Here is a 20221-nt window from a genome sequence, read left to right as displayed (position 1 = left end):
CTACCGGTAAATCCTTTTCTCCTAATCCGTAGAGGATGCTGGGGTCCACTTATTGACCATGGGGTATAGACTGTTCCGCAGGAGCCATGGGAACTCTTAAGGCTTTTCAATGGGTGTGAACTGGCTCCTCCCTCTATGCCCCTCCTCCAGACCCCAGTTATAGGAACTGTGCCCAGGGAGACGGACATTTACTTTAATACTAGTGGTGAGATACATACCATCTCACACCTCAAACATGCCGCACACATGGCAATCAACATAACACGCGAACAGGCACGAATCAATTGCAGCAACAAGCTGAAATTAACATAACACAACTTGTTTATAACTAAAGTGCAGGTAAAGTACGCACTGGGACGGGCGCCCAGCATCCTCTACGGACTAGGAGAAAAGGATTTACCGGTAGGTATTAAAATCCTGTTTTCTCATACGTCCTAGAAGATGCTGGGGTCCACTTATTGACCATGGGGTTTATACCAAAGCTCCAGTACGGGCGGGAGAGTGCGGATGACCCTGCAGCACCGATTGACCAAAACTTGAGGTCTTCATCGGCCAAGGTATCAAACTTGTAGAATTTTGCAAACGTGTTTGACCCCGACCAATTAGCTGCTCGGCAAAGTTGTAATGCCAAGACCCCCCGGGCAGCCGCCCAGGATGAGCCCACCTTCATAGTGGAATGGGCCTTCACCGACTTCGGCAACGGCAGTCCAGCCGTAGTATGAGCTTGCTGAATCGTACTTCTGATCCAACGTGCAATAGTCTGCTTGGAAGTAGGACACCCAATCTTGTTGGGAGCATACAGGACAAAGACTCTGTTTTCCGAATTCGAGCTGTTCTAGCGACATAAATCTTTAAAGCTCTAAACACATCTAGAGACTTTGACTTAGTGAACGTGTAACCACTGGCACCACAATAGGTTGGTTTATGTGGAAAGAAGAAACCACCTTTGGAAGAAAATGTTGGCGAGTTCACAACTCTGCCCCATCTTCATGGAAAATCAGGTAAGGGCTCTTGTGAGACAAGGCCCCCCAATTCAGACACCCGCCGTGCGGATGCCAATGCCAAAAGCATCACCACTTTCCAAGTGAGAAACTTCAACTCTATCTCTCGTAGAGGCTCAAACCAATCCGATTTAAGGAACTGCAACACCACTTTTGGAAGAACACCGACAAGGCCGAAATCTGGACCCTGATTGACCCCAATCGGAGGCCCGCCTCACAAGAGCCTGCAGAAAATGGAGAAAACGTCCCAACTCAAACTCTTCCGTAGGAGCCTTCTTGGATTCACACCAAGACGCATACTTTCTCCAAATACGGTGGTAATGTTTCGACGTTGCTCCTTTCCTGGCCTGAATAAGTGTGGGAATGACTTCTTTCGGAATACCCTTACGGGCTAGGATCCGGCGCTCAACAGCCATGCCGTCAAACGTAGCCGCAGTAAGTCCTGATACACACACGGCCCCTGCTGCAGCAGGTCCTCGCGAAGAGGAAGAGGCCGAAGATCTTCTATGAGTAACTCCTGAAGATCTGGGTACCAAGCCCTCCTTTGCCAGTCTGGGGCAATGAAGATTGCTCGAACCCTTGTTCTTCTTAGGATCCCGAGAACTTTTGGGACCAGCGGAAGTGGAGGGAAGACATACACTGACTGGAATACCCACTGGGTCACTAACTCATCCACTGCTATTGCTTGAGGGTCTCTCGACCTGGAACAATATTTCTGAAGCTTCTTGTTGAGACGAGATGCCATCATGTCTACTTGAGGAACTCCCCAAAGACTTGCCACCTCTGCGAAGACTTCTTGGTGGAGGCCCCACTCTCCTGCATGGAGATCGTGTCTGCTGAGGAAGTCTGCTTCCCAGTTGTCCACTCCCGGAATGAAAATTGCTGACAGAGCTTTTGCATGCCTTTCTGCCCAGAGGAGGATCTTTGTCACCTCTGCCACTGCTGCTCTGCTTTTCGTTCCACCCTGCCTGTTTATGTATGCGACTGCTGTTACATTGTCCGACTGGATCTGCACTGGATGATCTTGTAGAAGATGTACCACTTGTCGGAGGCCGTTGTAAATGGCTCTCAATTCCAGCACGATTATGTGAAGGCAGGCTTCCTGACTTGACCATTTTCCTTGGAAGCTTTCCCCCTGAGTGACAGCTCCCCATCCTCGGAGACTTGCATCCGTGGTTACCAGGACCCAGTACTGAATCCCGAATCTGCGTCCCTCTAGTAGGTGCGGACTGTGTAGCCACCACAGGAGTGAAATCCTCGCTTTTGACGACAGAACTATTTTTCGGTGCATGTGAAGGCGGGATCCCGACCACTTGTCCAACAGGTCCCACTGGAATACTCTGGCATGGAACCTGCCAACCTGTATGGCATCGTAGGCCGCCACCATCTTCCCCAACAACCGAATGCACTGATGGATTGACACACTGGATGGTTTCAATAATTGTTTTACCATTTTCTGGATTTCCAGAGCCTTTTCCACCGGAAGAAATACTCTCTGAACTTCCGTGTCCAGAATCATCCCGAGAAAAGACAATCTTGTTGTCGGTTCCAATTGTGAGACTTTGGATAAATTTATGATCCAACTGTGTTGTTGGAGTATCGACAGGGAGAGCGTGATGTTTTGTAACAGCTGCTCCCTGGATCTTGCCTTTATCAGGAGATCGTCCAGATAAGGAATTATATTGACTCCTTTTTGACGAAGGAGGACCATCATCTCCGCCATCACCTTGGTGAATACCCTCGGCGCCGTGGAGAGACTGAAAGGTAACGTCTGGAACTGGTAATGGCAATCCTGAACCGCAAATCTCAGATAGGCCTGGTGAGGAGGATAAATGTGAACATGCAGGTAAGCATTCTTGATGTCTACCGACATCATGTAATCCCCCTCCTCCAGACTGGAAATCACTGCCCGGAGTGATTCCATCTTGAACTTGAACCGTTTCAAGTAGAGATTAAAATTTTTTAGGTTCAGGATCGGTCTGACCGAGCCGTCCGGCTTCGCAACTACAAAGAGGCTTGAATAAAACCCCTCCCCTTGTTGCGGCAAAGGCACCGGGACTACGACCTGGTCCTGACATAATTTTTGGATTGCCGCTGTTACGGCTTCTCTTTCTGGAAGAGAAGCTGGCAAGGTTGATTTGAAAAATCGGCATGAGGGAACGTCTTGAAACTCCAGCTTGTATCCCTGAGATACTATTTGCAATACCTAGGGATCCAGGCCAGACAGAATCCAACCTTGGCTGAACAGTTTGAGACGTGCCCCCATCCGAGCGGCCTCCCGCAAGGGAGTTCCAGTGTCATACTGAAGATTTGGCAGAAGTAGGGGTAGACTTCTGCTCCTGGGAACCTGGAGCCGCTGTGGGCTTCTTTCCCCTTCCTCTTCCTACAAAGAAGGGGGAACCTCTCGCTCTTTTGTATTTATTGGGCCGAAAGGACTGCATGTGTGTGATAGGTCTTTTTTGCCGGTGCAGAGGGAAAAACGTTGACTTACCTGCGGTAGCCGCCGAGACTAACACATCCAGACCATCGCCAAATAAGGTCTCACCTTTATATGGGAGAGCCTCCATGTTTCTTTTGGAATCCGCATCCACGTTCCATCCACAATGCCCGCCTAACTGATACCGCCATGGTAGCGGCTTGTGAACTCAAGAGTCCAATATCTTTCATCGCTTCTAGCATGTAGGCGGCAGCGTCTTTGATATACCCTAACTTAAGGAGTATCTCATCTTTATCAACCGTGTCAATTTCTGAAGACACGCTGTCTGACCATTTTTCAATAGCACGACTGACCCACGCGCAGGCAATAGTGGGTGTGAGCAGTGTACCATTGGCAACATAAATGGATTTCAATGTAGTTTCCATCTTACGGTCAGCCGGCTCTTTTAGTGAAGCAGTGCCAGGAGCAGGGAGAATAACCTTCTTTGTCAACCTGGACAGTGCACTGTCTAACACAGGTGGCGATTCCCATTTTTTCCTGTCCTCTGCTGGGAAAGGGTAAGCTACCTGAATCCGCTTAGGAATATGAAATTTTTTCTCAGGATTCACCCACATCCCTGCAAAGAGAGCATTTAGCTCGTGGGAAGGAGGGAACGTGACTTTGGATTTCTTTTTCTTACATAAATAAGCTTTCTCCTGAGGTACAGGCAAGGCTTCTGTAACTTCCAACACGTCTATGGTGGCCAATCCCGGGATCGGCGGGATCCCGGGATTTAGGGCCAAAAAATGGCCGGGATTCAATCGCTCAAACGCTGCCCGGCTTCCTCCTTCCGGGTCCCCAGCGCAGCGTGAGAGGTCACGTTGCGCTGTCAGCTGCTGGTGGGAGCCGCCAGCAGCGTTCAAAGGATGTTCCACTCCCGCCTGCCCCGGTATATGGTGAGTTATATGTGCGGGGCGAGTGGGCGGCCACCTAGGTAAAAGCCAATCCCGGGTATCCCGGATTGGCCATTTTTCAATCCCGATACCCGGGATTGAAAAAAATGTCCCGGGATTGGCTTCCCTAAACACGTCCCTTATAGCCACAATCATATATTGTATATTTTTTGCCAATTTATGATCTATTTCTCTAGAATCACCATCGTCGACACAAGAATCAGAGTCTGTGTCGGTATCAGTATTCACAAAAGGTCTCTTATGTTAACCAGAGGGGCCGCCTGCAGAAGGAAGAACAGAGTCCTGAAAATCACATCTTCCACAGATTTTCTCCAGCATTCAGCCTGAGATTCAGACTTATCTAACCTCCTGTTAATCAGATGCATACTGTCACATATATCTTTCACCCATGCAGGCTCTTGGTGTGCCGGCAGCGCCACCACATTACAACTCTGTGTCCCTAAAATGCCTTCCTCCGGGGAGGAACTCCCTGCCTCAGACATGCCTTACACGTGTACAGCACTCACAGACACACTGGGACTTATAAGGGGACAGACCCACAGCAAAATCTGTCAGAGGGACACAGTATAGGAGCAGCCAGTTCACAACCCCAGCGCCAGTATGTAATGCCTGAAAACAGAATGCCCACAGACAACAGCGCTTTTACACAGTAATTCACACTAGTAATGCACCACAGAACGCTTTGTGCCCCCCTTATTTGCACCCTGTACTTGTTGCCAGAAGTTGAGGAAAGGACCAGCGTCGTCTCTGCAACCGAGGAGAGAGAGGAAATGGTGCTGAGCAGTGTGCTGGCTGCCTGAGGAAGACGCTCCGTCCCCGCAAATGGCGCGTTTATCACTCAGCAAGGTCTGTTAATATCAATACTGGCGGGGGTAGTCCCACGAAGCAGGGAGTCTGTTGCCAACAGTCCTCCCTGAAAATAAAAAACCTAACATAAGTCTTTTTCAGGGAAACTCAGTAGAGCTCCTCAGAGTGCATCCAGTCTGCCTGGTCACATTTCTAAAACTGAAGTCTGGAGGAGGGGCATAGAGGGAGGAGCCAGTTCACACCCATTGAAAAGTCTTGAGTGCCCATGGCTCCTGCGGAACAGTCTATACCCCATGGTCAATAAGTGGACCCCAGCATCCTCTAGGACGTATGAGAAAAAGGATTTTAAATACAGAAATGTTGGCCCTCTGAAAAGTATAATCATGCATATGTACTCAGTACTTGGTCTGGGCCCCTTTTGCATGAATTACTGCCTCAATGCGGCGTGGCATGGATTTTATCAGCCTGTGGCACTGCTGAGGTGTCATGGAAGACCAGGATGCTTCAATAGCGGCCTTCAGCTCTTCTGTATTGTTCGGTCTCCTCTTTCTCTTGGCAATGCCCCATATAAGTTAGAAATTGGCACCATTACAAAGATTAAAAGGAGGGTAAAGTAAATTTACAATTCGGATGCATTGTCCTTTAACACAACAAGGCACGAAAGCACAGTGTATAGCAGGCTTTTTCAACCAGTGTGCTGCGACCAGTTGCAAGGTGTGCCGCGGAGCCAGAGCAGCTTCCTGCACCTCCAGAGTGAACTGTTGGCCCGGGCTCTTCTTAGAGGATCAGTCGTGCTCTGGCCGTGACCTATGCTTTGAAGACGCGGCGGTGTGATATCATAGGTCTCGGCTGCCACCTCTCACCACCCACCCAGCCAGTCCACCCACCTGCATACACATCTTCCAGTTCCCGCCTGCATACACGGCTTTCCTTGCCCACCCACATCCACACCTGCCCGACAGCCTGCTGCTCAGTATTCCACTATGAACCACCCTTGCCACTGAGGGACAGGGAGGAGGACAGCTGACCGGTAGGGGCTAATACTGTATATCTGTTATTTTATTTCTCCTGTGGGGAACAATAGGATTTCAAAAAGATTTATGTGGGAAGAATAAGGATTTATGAGGGGGAACAATGTGAATAATTCATGTGGGGAGCATAGGATTTATGTGGGGAGCAATGTGATTGTTTTTCTGTGTAGGCCAATGTATGTATGGAATTTTTTTTTACTGTGAGGGCCAATGTGTGTTTTTTTGTTTTTTTCTGTGGGGAACTGATGGTGTTCCTTGGGAATTTTAAAATATTGTTCGGTGTGCCGTGAGTAAAAAAAAAGGTTGAAAATCACTGGTGTATAGGAATATGCCATACACAGTCATCGTAATAGGCCAAGTGTCTCGGAGAAACGGGAGGTCACTGGTATAATTTATAGCTTCCAGTTCTTACTGTAGCACAGATACGCCCAGCAAGATGCTTGTGTAAAATGCCCCAAACTGACTAGCCTATCTTTCATGCAGCCCCAAGAGTGGACGGCACACTCTGCTCACCCTGAAGACAGGAGCTGCATTGTAAACACTCATAGGAGAGCGGTAATAAAGACTGAGCTGACCAGTGGGTGCTGCAAGGTGAGCAGCATGTAACAGGGCATTGAGAGTAGCTAAGCCGGCCTCCCTTCACCGGCCTTCTCGTTAAAGAACTAGCTCTGCTTCACTACACTCCAGAGTGGAAGAGTCTCCTCAAGCAGGAGTGGACTAGAGGGAGAGACCCGACCAAACAAACATAACTTTTAATTTTTTTCCCATCTCAGAGTACTGTGACCCATATACATTTTAACACGCATAGCTTACAGTAGGGGATACAATGCATGTTTGTACCTGCTTGAGACCAGGGTGCATCCAGATCCACAGTTGCCTAGTCTCACACGTTGATTCTGGAACACATCTGGGTTTCCAAATAAAGGTAACGGGACCTAATGTTTCCTCCGGGTACTTATCAGCTCTGTAGAGGGTTAGGGAGCCCTGACGCTTCCCAGCCAGACAGGCCACAGCAGCAAAGGAAGGGCCTGGGGGATGCAGAAAATAAGAACTACAGCACTAGATAAAAGTATCTGTCACACAAAGGCCTTAGTATACGAGGGGTGTACAATATGTTTCAGGAAGTTATGTGGTGCATAGGTCATGGGTCTCCAACCTGTGGCCCTCCAGCTGCTGCGGAATTACACATCCCAGCATGCCCTGCCTCAGTTATAAGATGCCTTAATAGCAAAACTGTGGGAGGGCAAGCTGGGATGTGTAGTTCCATAACAGCTGGAGGGCCACAGGTTGAAGACCCATGGCATAGGTAGAGTAGACACAATCTGACTGTCTAGTTGTGATCTTTAATCTGTAACTAAAGTTCTTGCGAAAGGTCAAGGTGCAGAACTGTATGTAGGACCCTATTCAGCTTCAGGTTTGCTAATTGTTCGCATTCTGTTGCCCACCCAGCACAGGGCAAGGCCGCCCAGCATGCTAATGGCCGCCAGCAAGCGCATCGCTGTCACCGCAAAATAAGTGATGCCCCCTGCCTTCGCAGCCCAACTGCTAAGGCAGGCGAAGGTCAGCCATGTTTTCCATCACAGCAGCCACATGACGTATGTTTTTGCAGTCGCAAACCCGCAACGCCACCCCCATGGCCCCCCCACCAAGCGCATTATTGAGATGCGATGCACAGTGCGGGCCCTGTGCATGTGCACTTGTTCAGAACTTGGCCAGATGCGTGTTTACTTCCTTCAAAAACTTGCTCAGAGGCCACTGGAAAGCCATGATCTCCTACGGCTACATAAGTGGCCTGCTACAGCAGGAGAGCTCTGACTGACCGCAAGCTGCTTTTGGGACAGAACCACCACTGCGTTTGAGTGGTTTGCAGAATGTTGCCATGGGAGACTTGGCCCCCTGAGACTTCTTTGTGTTCCCACAAATCAAGAGCAAGATGTGTGGGATTTATTTAGAGTCACCAGAGGCTGCAGTGGACACCCTCATCCAGCATGTAGAAGACATACCTGCTTGGTACTGGTCCCAGCTGCATCACCAAGTGGTCTGAGCGCATGCAACTTTGCATAGACTCCTCTCGCAAATACGTTGGAAAAAAAAAAAAAAAAAAAGCTTCATGTTCTCTTTGGTTGTAAATAAAATATTTTTTGTGCATCCAGAAACTATTGCACAAACCTCGTAATGAACTAACTAAACCAATTAATAGTAAAACACAATCAAGCTTGGGTTCCGAAAACACTGTGGTAGATTTATTTAGCCAATGGCAGCTTGTTGTGTGCATTTTTCTGTGCATAACGGTACGAGATTCTGATCTCATCTCAGTAGGGTGTGAACAGAATCTGAAAGCTGAAGGTAATGCGCATAAAATGCTGTGCTTCCGTTCCGGCGACTTCCGCGGCGGATTGAATTGGCCTATACTGTATATAATTTTGACAATTGCGTAAAAAGGGAAATGTTAAAGGCATGCAAAACACCGTGCTATGCTTATTAAAAAAAAAACAAAAAAAAAAAACACCCCCACACACACACACACACACACACACACACACACACACACCACACCCACACACTACCAAATAGGTCAAAATTTTCCCAGCTTTACAGTCACTGAACAGAGGTGGCGGAAAATAAGCAGATATCACAGCATTACCTGTATCTATGCTGCATAGTCTGGACAACGCCTGCAATAGAGCCTCCTCTTTTCCCATTAACTCCACACAACAGAGGTATGATACATCCTAGGAAGACAACAGTGGAGTTAAAATTTTTGCACATCGGGGGAAGATATTTCATCGATCCCAACACTATCCCTGTCACTAGTGCATTTCTGTTTTCAGTCTATATTTACCCCACTTGTGACTCTGATCCGGTCTGTCGGTCTACTCAGTAGGTACAGGCTCATCGAGTGCAGTTTGCTCCATACTAGCCACTGTGCAACCCATCGTTTGCTTCTTAAAGCCATATTGAGTATTTCTAATCTCTAGTCCACTTGCCCCTTCACTGAGTTTGGTTTCGTCACTAGGTTTATGGTTATTCTATGTATTTTCCAAGTATTTTTGTACTATTGTACTATTATTTATTATTACTACTCCACATGGGCAATAACCAGGGTTATTTAAGGTAGTTTGTGGTCAAACCTCTTGGTTTCCTCTAAAGGTAACAGGGTGGACAACATAATATTATTTGAGAGGCCTAGGGCCATAAAGTTGTGACATTTTTAGACCCTTCTCACGGGCTGCCCCATGAGCTTCTCCAACCCTCAAGGCACTTGCAGACATCTAGTGGAGTGTGGCTCCAACAGGTCTGCTAAAGGAAGATGTGACTGGGTTTCCTGTGGTTTGTTTATAGACTCAATGACCAGGGGGTATATTACAGCGCACAACAAAAGGCATACAAAAAGGATTGTGTGCGCAACAGCTCCTGGTTACATTTAAGAATCATACAATTGGTATAAAATACAACATATGGTTCAAAGAATACAAGCAATGTTAAACACAGTTTGGATGAGAACGGGTGTCCAGCAGGATAAACTATTTTCAAGGTCATCACTTTCTTGTCACAGTTACCTGCAGAAGACAGCGATTGGACATGGCCCGATAACACGCTCGGTAACTTTTCATTGTAGGCCGGTCTGCCAAGCAGAACCCCCACTTCTTCAGCATGTGGAACCGTTTTGTGTGCCATATGTGCGTTTCCAGCCATACGTTCTTCCGCTGCCTGCGGTTAAATTCCAACTGAAGATTCCCATGGCGTCTACGCGCTTTGCGGCATTTGCTTTTCGGCTGCTCTTTCTTCTGGTGCACAGATTTCTCAATCTAAAAATGAATAACACAAAATTAAAGAATAAAACTGGATTGTGTCCAAGTTTTTGAAAAAGTGGCCCTTAAATGTTTCCATAATGCCAGAATGTTTGCGGTTATATTTGAACCCATTAATATAGGATTTGGTTATCTCTACCCTGGGTTGTTTATCCTTAAGACTTCAGCGAAGCAGATTCATCTATGAAATGTTATTTAATTTAAAAAAAAAAATTTTTCTTCACTTTTTTTTTTTTTTTAAACTTACACACACACGCGGTTAGTTTAGTCGGGTTTTGCTGCTTTACGTGGCTAAACCCCATCTAATTGGGTGTGATAATTAAAAGGGCGCCCAAAACAACTGAACTACAACAATGGGCACCCATTAATTTATTGCAACTTTAAAAAAGATTTAGATTCCCCCCCAGTGACTTAATACTCTACACAAGAATAAACCCATAACATTTTTATTACTCATTAAACTTTAAATAATATTTTCATCTATGATTGAAAGAAAAGCAGGTCCAGGGGCTGATGTAAGAACCAGTGAGAAGAATGGAGAAGTGGACAAGTTGCCTCTAGCAACCGATCATCTTTGAGGTAGCATTTATTCTAGTACACTATAAAATGATAGGAAGGAGCTGACTGATTGCTATGGGCAACTTCTTCACTGGTCCCCTTCTCCACTCTTTTCACCGCTTCATATAGTAGGCTGTCAATTGCCAAAAAGAATGGTACAAGTCAGATCACGGTTGTTTATACGCCATCCTCTTCTGCCTATGTATTCCCGATAGCTGCAATTTGCAACAGTCTGACCAGTAAAGGTTATCTCAAATTGAAGCCTAAATATACACTATACTAGGGATGTGAAGTCGGTACACCAAACCTTCAACACATGTATTCTCCAATAACTAATGCACAGCCGCTACTCCTCGCCCAGCTTTACCACCATTATAAGTAACCAGCACATAGGATACTAATCTCACCAATTACTCTCTGGAATATGGTCAAGTCCTCAGCCTCACTGCGCAGCTACAGGCTGTTTTCCCCCTATCGTTTTCAACAAAAAACCCCCACAACTTTATTGTTCTCAAACAGAGGACAACCCAGCTGACTGTGCTGTTATTACCTATAGGTGCCAGTGTGTCACTGTCAACATGACCTCAAAATATGTTACATTGAGGCACACACCGATGTAGGCATTGCCCCTGTTTTAGCTGCAGGTAGGGTAGCCTACTGTAATCACAGACTTCATAATACTATGGTAGTGAAGGAGTTCTGCAAGCCAAGGTCCCTACCTAAAGTGGCTACACAGAGTAGCCTAGCCTAAGAGTAGGAAGGTGTGGGGGTGTGTGTGTGTGTGTGTGTGTGTGTGTGTGTGTGTGTGTGTGTGTGTGTAACACAGCAAGCTTGTTTTCCTTTTCCCTGCACAAAAAAAAAAAATTACATTTATACATATATATATATATATATATATATATATATATATATATATATATATATATATATATATAGAAAAATAGAGACCTAGGCGCTATAGTACAGACGTGCGGTATAAGATGTAAGAAGGAAAAAACTCGTTTAAACTCTTTTAAGAGTAGCAGCTCGTAATACAAGATTAGTGCATGGTATACACATATAGTAAAATTAGGTAGTGGAGAGTACAAGCGCTAATGAGTATAGTGATGGTTAAAATGGAATTAATTAGGTGGATCACAAGATTATTAAAAATGGCCTTAGGCACTTATCTGATAAAAACAAAACTTCAATCCGGTGTTCATCATTTTGGAAATCATGTAAAAGAAGAAACAGCAAACATAGTGTGTATCGTTCACAAATAAAAATAGAGCAATTTTGCTATAAAAAGGTACCAATATTTTAGGGAATTTTTGCTATTCCCAATAAAACAGTGTGTATCGTTCACAGATAAAAATAAAGCAATTTTGCTATAAAAAGGTACCAATATTTTAGGGAATTTTTGCTATTCCCAATAAAATTATAATCTGTAGCTTCACGACATAAAATACAGATTTTAATGAACAATACAAAACACGGCTAGACAACACACGTACAAGATTCTAAAATCTTAAAAGCTTATCTGTCCGTTCTATGTGCAAGGGAATCAGTAACCAATTGTTCCATGGACACAGGATAGCCAAAGTTTATGCGTACAGGATAAAAGTAGTTCAAATGCTTATCTGTCCATCAATAGGAGTTTCAGCAGCAAACGGTCCCAACGCGTTTCGTCCTTCAAGGTGTGGACTTCTTCAAGGGGATCAGCAGAGTGAGCTAGGACTGCTCCATTTATACCATAAAGCAGGAAGTTGTAATAACCTTACTTAGTGACATCACATCCTGTGGTGTCAATCTTGTATTATGTTTAAAATACACATAAAAATGCTAGAAAGCATACTGAAATAATAAGTAGGGGATGATGCTAGAGTGCAGTGAGTGGCCTGTGCAATAAATTGCATGAAAAATGATGGTGAATGGTGTTTAAGATGAAAAGACGGCGGTGGAACGCACACGCCGTCCGGTGGAACGCACCGCCATCTTGTATACGTCACTTCCGCCCATTTTGTGACGTCACTTCCGCCCGTTTTATGACGGGAAAAGGACTTGAAGCAGAGAATAGCGGAACGCCTGGTGGAACGCATGTCCGCCTATGTGGTGGAACGCACCACCATCTATCACAATATATCGATATATTTTTACAAAAATATGTCATGTCCCTACCATCATACCTGAAAGATACAGGCAATGTGATTCAATTTTTGTCTGAAATTGAATGGAAAGAGGATTACATCTGGATTACAGTTGACGTACAAAGCTTGTATACATGCATTAAACACGAGAAAGGTATAGAATCCTGCAGAAAATTTATGGATAGAGATGCGGACATTACAACTATTCATAAAAATGCAATCTGTGACTTTATGAGATTTACTCTTACCCACAATTATTTCATTTTCCAAAAAACCTTTTTTCTACAAACTTGCGGGACCGCAATGGGCACTACCTTCGCGCCTAGTTTCGCCAATCTACTGATGGGAGCATGGGAAGAAGAACATATCTACAACAATAATCCACATCTTCCTAATTTGATCGTCTACAAGAGGTACATTGACGACATTTTGATAGTTTGGAAAGGAGACCTGGATACCTGCAATACCTTTTTATGTACATTAGAATCCAACAGCTACAATCTTAAGTTCACACATGAAATAAACAAAAAACAAATTAACTTCCTGGACTTAACCTTGTCAAACAATGGAACTCAGATCGTCACCAGTAATCACATCAAAAGTGTCGACACCAATAGCTATCTCCACTTCAAAAGCTGCCACGCGAAAAATTGGAAGACAAACATCCCTTATTCCCAATTCTTTCGCATTAAGCGCAACTGCAGCGACCAACAAGACTGTACAAATCAACTAACCACTTATGCAAATAGATTCAAGGAGAGAGAATATCCTGACACAGTAATCAACAAAGCATTAGAGAAAACAGACAGCACATCCAGACAAGCTTTATTCAGCAAAAACAACAAAGAAAAAGACAAGAATTTCACCCCTTTCATCACCACTTTTTGTAATCAAGAAAAACAAATCAGACAGTCTATTAATAAACATTGGGATCTCCTTCTTCTGGATCCCATCCTGAAGGAAATACTCCCGTCTAAACCAGATATAGTTTTTCGCAAAACAAGCAATCTAAAGGACATTTTGGCTCCAAGCCACTTGCCAACCGAAATCACAAACACAAGAAATACCATTGGAACCTGCAAAGGCAGTTATAAATGTGGCAACTGTAATATTTGTAAGTTTCTTCATCCCAACAGAAAAAAAATTTTCAATTACAACAACACAAAGGAATATCCAATCAAAGACTTCCTCAACTGCAATTCCACAATGATCATATATTTACTGGAATGCACGTGCGGCCTAAAATATGTGGGCAAAACCAAGAGAATTCTAAAACTTCGGATACAAGAACACATCCGAAATATTAAAAACAAAGTGGACAATCACACAGTATCAAAACATTTCATAGATAAACACAAATCCAACCCAGAAGAAATCACCTATAAAGCGATCGAATGGGTAAAACTCGGAGATAGAGGTGGAGATATACTAAATAAACTCTCCAAGCGCGAAATGTTTTGGATACATGAACTACAAACATTATCACCACAAGGACTAAACGAAGCCTTTGAAATCGCCCCCTTTCTTCAATAAGATCTGGTTTATACACCCATCCATCACATGAATTCTTCTTTATGTCTTCCTTATGTCTTTTTTATGCTGTTTTATTATTACCAACACGAAAACCACATTTTTCTGTAATTTTATATCCTTTTTTTATATATATACATATATATTTAATATTTAATGTTACATAATACTGATATACCTTTTATCTCTGTCTTTTTACTCTAGCATCCCTGCACTCCACAAAAATATAATCTGGAAATAATTCCTCCCCCCCAAATGGGATATTATGTACACTTTTTTAAAAAAACATTGTTTTTCTCTATATTTATATATTTTATCTGTGTTTCTATATATAAAAATGATTACACCTGCACACTATCCCTTGCTGAATAGTTTTAATCATATGCACAAATCTTTTAGATACCAGTACTATCACTGCACGGTCATTAACAATATTTTAATAAACATTAAGCACTGTCACTTTAAGTCACTATAAACTCTGGTTCCTTTAAACCCCTTTTTTGTTTAAAATCTCCATGGCTACGAAATTCTCCCTCTCCCCTCACTACATCCGTATCTTGAATATGCGCTTCACCGCCGAACGTTCACTTTATTTCCGCATTCCATTCACACAAGATGGTGGTGCGTTCCACCACATAGGCGGACATGCGTTCCACCAGGCGTTCCGCTATTCTCTGCTTCAAGTCCTTTTCCCGTCATAAAACGGGCGGAAGTGACGTCACAAAATGGGCGGAAGTGACGTATACAAGATGGCGGTGCGTTCCACCGCCGTCTTTTCATCTTAAACACCATTCACCATCATTTTTCATGCAATTTATTGCACAGGCCACTCACTGCACTCTAGCATCATCCCCTACTTATTATTTCAGTATGCTTTCTAGCATTTTTATGTGTATTTTAAACATAATACAAGATTGACACCACAGGATGTGATGTCACTAAGTAAGGTTATTACAACTTCCTGCTTTATGGTATAAATGGAGCAGTCCTAGCTCACTCTGCTGATCCCCTTGAAGAAGTCCACACCTTGAAGGACGAAACGCGTTGGGACCGTTTGCTGCTGAAACTCCTATTGATGGACAGATAAGCATTTGAACTACTTTTATCCTGTACGCATAAACTTTGGCTATCCTGTGTCCATGGAACAATTGGTTACTGATTCCCTTGCACATAGAACGGACAGATAAGCTTTTAAGATTTTAGAATCTTGTACGTGTGTTGTCTAGCCGTGTTTTGTATTGTTCATTAAAATCTGTATTTTATGTCGTGAAGCTACAGATTATAATTTTATTGGGAATAGCAAAAATTCCCTAAAATATTGGTACCTTTTTATAGCAAAATTGCTTTATTTTTATCTGTGAACGATACACACTGTTTTATTGGGAATAGCAAAAATTCCCTAAAATATTGGTACCTTTTTATAGCAAAATTGCTCTATTTTTATTTGTGAACGATACACACTATGTTTGCTGTTTCTTCTTTTACATGATTTCCAAAATGATGAACACCGGATTGAAGTTTTGTTTTAATCAGATAAGTGCCTAAGGCCATTTTTAATAATCTTGTGATCCACCTAATTAATTCCATTTTAACCATCACTATACATATACATATATATACATATATATATATATATATATATATATATATATATATATATATATATACATACATACATACATACATACATACACGTAACTCCAAATCAATCACACTTCTCTGAAATCAAACTGTCCACTTAGGAAGCAACACTGATTGACAATCAATTGCACATGCTGTTGTGCAAATGGAATAGACAGCAGGTGGAAATTATAGGCAATTAGCAAGACACCCCCAATAAAGGAGTTGTTCTGCAGGTGGTGACCACAGACCACTTCTCAGCTCCTATGCTTTCTGGCTGATGTTTTTTTGAAAGCTGGTGGTGCTTTCACTCTAGTGGTAGCATGAGACGGAGTCTACAACCCACACAAGTGGCTCAGGTAGTGCAGCTCATCCAGGATGGCACATCAATGCGAGCTGTGGCAAGGTTTGCTGCGTCTGTCAGCGTAATGTCCAGAGCATGGAGGCGCTACCAGGAGACAGGCTAGTACATCAGGAGACGTGGTGGAGGCCGTAGGAGGGCAACAACCCAGCAGCAGGACCGCTACCTCCACCTTTGTGCAAGGAGGAACACTGCCAGAGCCCTGCAAAATGACCTCCAGCAAGCCACAAATGTGCATGTGTCTACTCAAAACAGACTCCATGAGGGTGGTATGAGGGCCCGACGTCCACAGGTGGGGGTTGTGCTTACAGCCCAACACCGTGCAGGACGTTTGGCATTTGCCAGAGAACACCAAGAGTGGCAAATTCGCCACTGGCGCCCTGTGCTATTCACAGATGAAAGCAGGTTCTCACTGAACACATGTGACAGACGTGACAGTCTGGAGAAGTCAAGGAGAACGTTCTGCTGCCTGCTACATCCTCCAGCATGACCGGTTTGGCAGTGGGTCAGTAACTGTGTGGGGTGGCATTTCTTTGGGGGGCCGCACAGCCCTCCATGTGCTCGCCAGAGTTAGCCTGACTGCCATTAGGTACCGAGATGAGATCCTCAGACCCCTTGTGAGACCATATGCTGGTGCGGTTGGCCCTGGGTTCCTCCTAATGCAAGACAATGCTAGACCTCATGTGGCTGGAGTGTGTTAGCAGTTCCTGCAAGACGAAGGCATTGATGCTATGGATTGGCCCGCCCGTTCCCCAGGCCTGAATCCAATTGAGCACATCTGGGACATCATGTCTCGCTCCATCCACCAACGCCCCGTTGCACCACAGACTGTCCAGGAGTTGGCGGATGCTTTAGTCCAGGTCTGTGAGGAGATGCCTCAGGAGACCATCCGCCACCTCATCAGGAGCATGCCCAGGCGTTGTAGGGAGGTCATACAGGCACGTGGTGCCCACACACACTACCGAGCCTCATTTTGAGTGGTTTTAAGGACATTACATCAAAGTTAGATCAGCCTGTAGTGTGTTTTTCCACTTTAATTTTGAGTGTGACTCCAAATCCAGACCTCCATGGGTTTATAAATTTGATTTCCATTGATCATGTTAGTTGAATGTGCTGACAACAAAATCACACAATGTAAAGAACAAAGTATTTAATAAGAATATTTCATTCAATCAGATCTAGGATGTGTTATTTTAGTGCTCCCTTTATTTTTTTGAGAAATATAATATAATATAATTATATATATATATATATATGATACGGCCCCCAGACAGGGATTGAGCAGCAGATTATAATATTTTTCATATTGATAACAAGCTCACCATGGAATCTGAATAGGCTACATCACCCTATACCTGCTGACATACAGACTGTGCTATAGAAGAGATAGAAACAGAGATCAATGTACACAATGCTGCCCACTAAGCCAGCGCTGCTGTTGCAATACACTTTAGCTCCCTTCTACATAAGAGAAGGGATCTAAGCAAGCCAGGCACTTGAATATGATCTGCAGCTACTCACAGAAAGATATAGGTGGCCATGCAGCCTGAGGGGAATGGGTGTGGAGTTAACCCCCCTGCGGGAATAACAGGAAACTGAGAACCCAGGGAGATGCTATACCAAGGGGCAGTATGGATGGTGTAATGGTTAGCATTACTACCTCAAAACACTGAGGTCATGGGTTCGATTCCCACCATGGCCCTAACTGTGTAGAGTTTGTATATTCTCCCCGTACTTGCGTGGGTTTTCTCCGGTTTCCTACCACAATCCAAAAATATACTGGTAGGTAAATTGGCTCCTAACAAAAAATAAGAATTTACTCACCGGTAATTCTATTTCTCATAGTCCGTAGTGGATGCTGGGAACTCCGTAAGGACCATGGGGAATAGACGGGCTCCGCAGGAGACTGGGCACTCTAAAAGAAAGATTAGGTACTATCTGGTGTGCACTGGCTCTTCCCTCTATGCCCCTCCTCCAGACCTCAGTTAAGGAAACTGTGCCCGGAAGAGCTGACATTACAAGGAAAGGATTTGGAATCCAGGGTAAGACTCATACCAGCCACACCAATCACACCGTACAACTCGTGATAACTATACCCAGTTAACAGTATGAACAAAAAACTGAGCCTCATTCAAAAGATAGCTCATAACAATAACCCTTAAGTTAAGCAATAACTATATACAAGTATTGCAGAGAGTCCGCACTTGGGACGGGCGCCCAGCATCCACTACGGACTACAAGAAATATAATGAGTAATGATATAGTGAGTAAATTCTTATTTTCTCTGACGTCCTAGTGGATGCTGGGAACTCCGTAAGGACCAATAGTCTGCTTTGAAGCAGGAGCACCTATTTTGTTGGGTGCATGCAGGATAAATAGCGAGTCAGTCTTTCTGACTCTAGCCGTCCTGGAAACATACATTTTCAGGGCCCGGACTACGTCCAGCAACTTGGAGTCCTCCAAGTCCCGAGTAGCCGCAGGCACCACAATAGGTTGGTTCAAATGAAACGCTGATACCAGCTTTGGGAGAAATTGGGGACGAGTCCTCAATTCTGCCCTGTCCATATGGAAAATCAGATATGGGCTTTTACATGACAAAGCCGCCAGTTCTGACACACGCCTAGCCAAAGCTAAGGCCAACAGCATGACCACCTTCCACGTGAGATACTTTAACTCCACGTAGTGTTCACTCTAGGTGTCTTTCACAGGGCGCTGCGCCCTGCCCCTTTTTTAGACACCTGAATGCCGCCCTGCCCATTTGTGAGCGCCCTCCCGCCCCGCACTTTGCTGCCCGCCGGACCCCGCCAAGCCACCGGACACATTACTGCAGTAATCCAGTGTGCTTAATCACAGTCACACTGTCTCCCTGCATGAGAGACAGAGACCTCCGCGGCCCGCCCCGTCTGTACCGCCCCATCTGTCCCGCCCACCTCGTCCGTCCCGCCCGCCCACCTCGTCCGTCCTTAGTTGTCAGCCGCCGCATCTCCCCTCCTCTGCGAGAGACAGGAGGGCTGGGTTTGCCTCTCCCGCCGAGGCAAACCCAGCCCTCCCTCCTCTCTGTGTGCATGGCCAGACACCCGCGGGCAGCCCCCATCTCCCACCAGCCAGTGCCACTGGCCAGCGTACCCATCTACCGGAGTGTGACCCTCAGCTGCCAGAGTGTGAGTAAGTAGATACACACAAAGTAATGAACATGTATTTTAATGCATTGCCATATCCTGCCCCCACCCCCTGCATGTGACCCCATTTACCCCCAGCCTTTGTGTGTGGCACACTTTACCCCCCTCACCCTGGTTTGTGCGCCCCCCCCCCCCCCCGTGTGTGTGACACCTTGTGCCCTCCTGCCCCCCCCAACCCCCTGTGTGTGGCCCCACTACCCCTTGTCTTATGTGTGTGCGGAACCATCTACCCCCCCCCCCCCCCTCCTCCTCCAATGTGTCTCAGTGCTTTCTACCTGGTGCAATGTTTCTCGGTGCTCTCTACCTGGTGCAATGTTTCTCGGTGCTCTCTACCTGGTGCAATGTTTCTCGGTGCTCTCTACCTGGTGCAATGTTTCTCGGTGCTCTCTACCTGGTGCAATGTTTCTCGGTGCTCTCTACCTGGTGCAATGTTTCTCGGTGCTCTCTACCTGGTGCAATGTTTCTCGGTGCTCTCTACCTGGTGCAATGTTTCTCGGTGCTCTCTACCTGGTGCAATGTTTCTCGGTGCTCTCTACCTGGTGCAATGTTTCTCGGTGCTCTCTACCTGGTGCAATGTTTCTCGGTGCTCTCTACCTGGTGCAATGTTTCTCGGTGCTCTCTACCTGGTGCAATGTTTCTCGGTGCTCTCTACCTGGTGCAATGTTTCTCAGTGCTCTCTACCTGGTGCAATGTTTCTCGGTGCTCTCTACCTGGTGCAATGTTTCTCAGTGCTCTCTACCTGGTGCAATGTTTCTCGGTGCTCTCTACCTGGTGCAGTGTGTCTCGGTGCTCTCTACCTGGTGCAG

At 45.2% G+C, this 20221-nt stretch overlaps 1 protein-coding gene across 1 annotated transcript in view; it reads right to left on the bottom strand.

The window, feature by feature from the left end:
* The window catches only part of POP1 (POP1 homolog, ribonuclease P/MRP subunit), a 128694-nt gene that overhangs the window by 61949 nt on the left and 46524 nt on the right, over positions 1–20221 (bottom strand). The window contains exons 5-7 of the mRNA XM_063924171.1: positions 9790–10038; positions 8874–8961; positions 7070–7257 (exon numbers count right to left, since the gene is read on the bottom strand). Coding sequence (XP_063780241.1) covers positions 7070–7257; positions 8874–8961; positions 9790–10038 — 525 coding nt within the window. The remainder of the gene's footprint in view (positions 1–7069; positions 7258–8873; positions 8962–9789; positions 10039–20221) is intronic.

Source organism: Pseudophryne corroboree, chromosome 5, assembly GCF_028390025.1.
Source record: "Pseudophryne corroboree isolate aPseCor3 chromosome 5, aPseCor3.hap2, whole genome shotgun sequence".
NCBI classification, from domain to species: Eukaryota; Metazoa; Chordata; class Amphibia; order Anura; family Myobatrachidae; genus Pseudophryne; species Pseudophryne corroboree.
The sequence above is the reverse complement of the archived record's forward strand: the minus strand, read 5'-3'. Positions and strand labels throughout refer to the sequence as shown.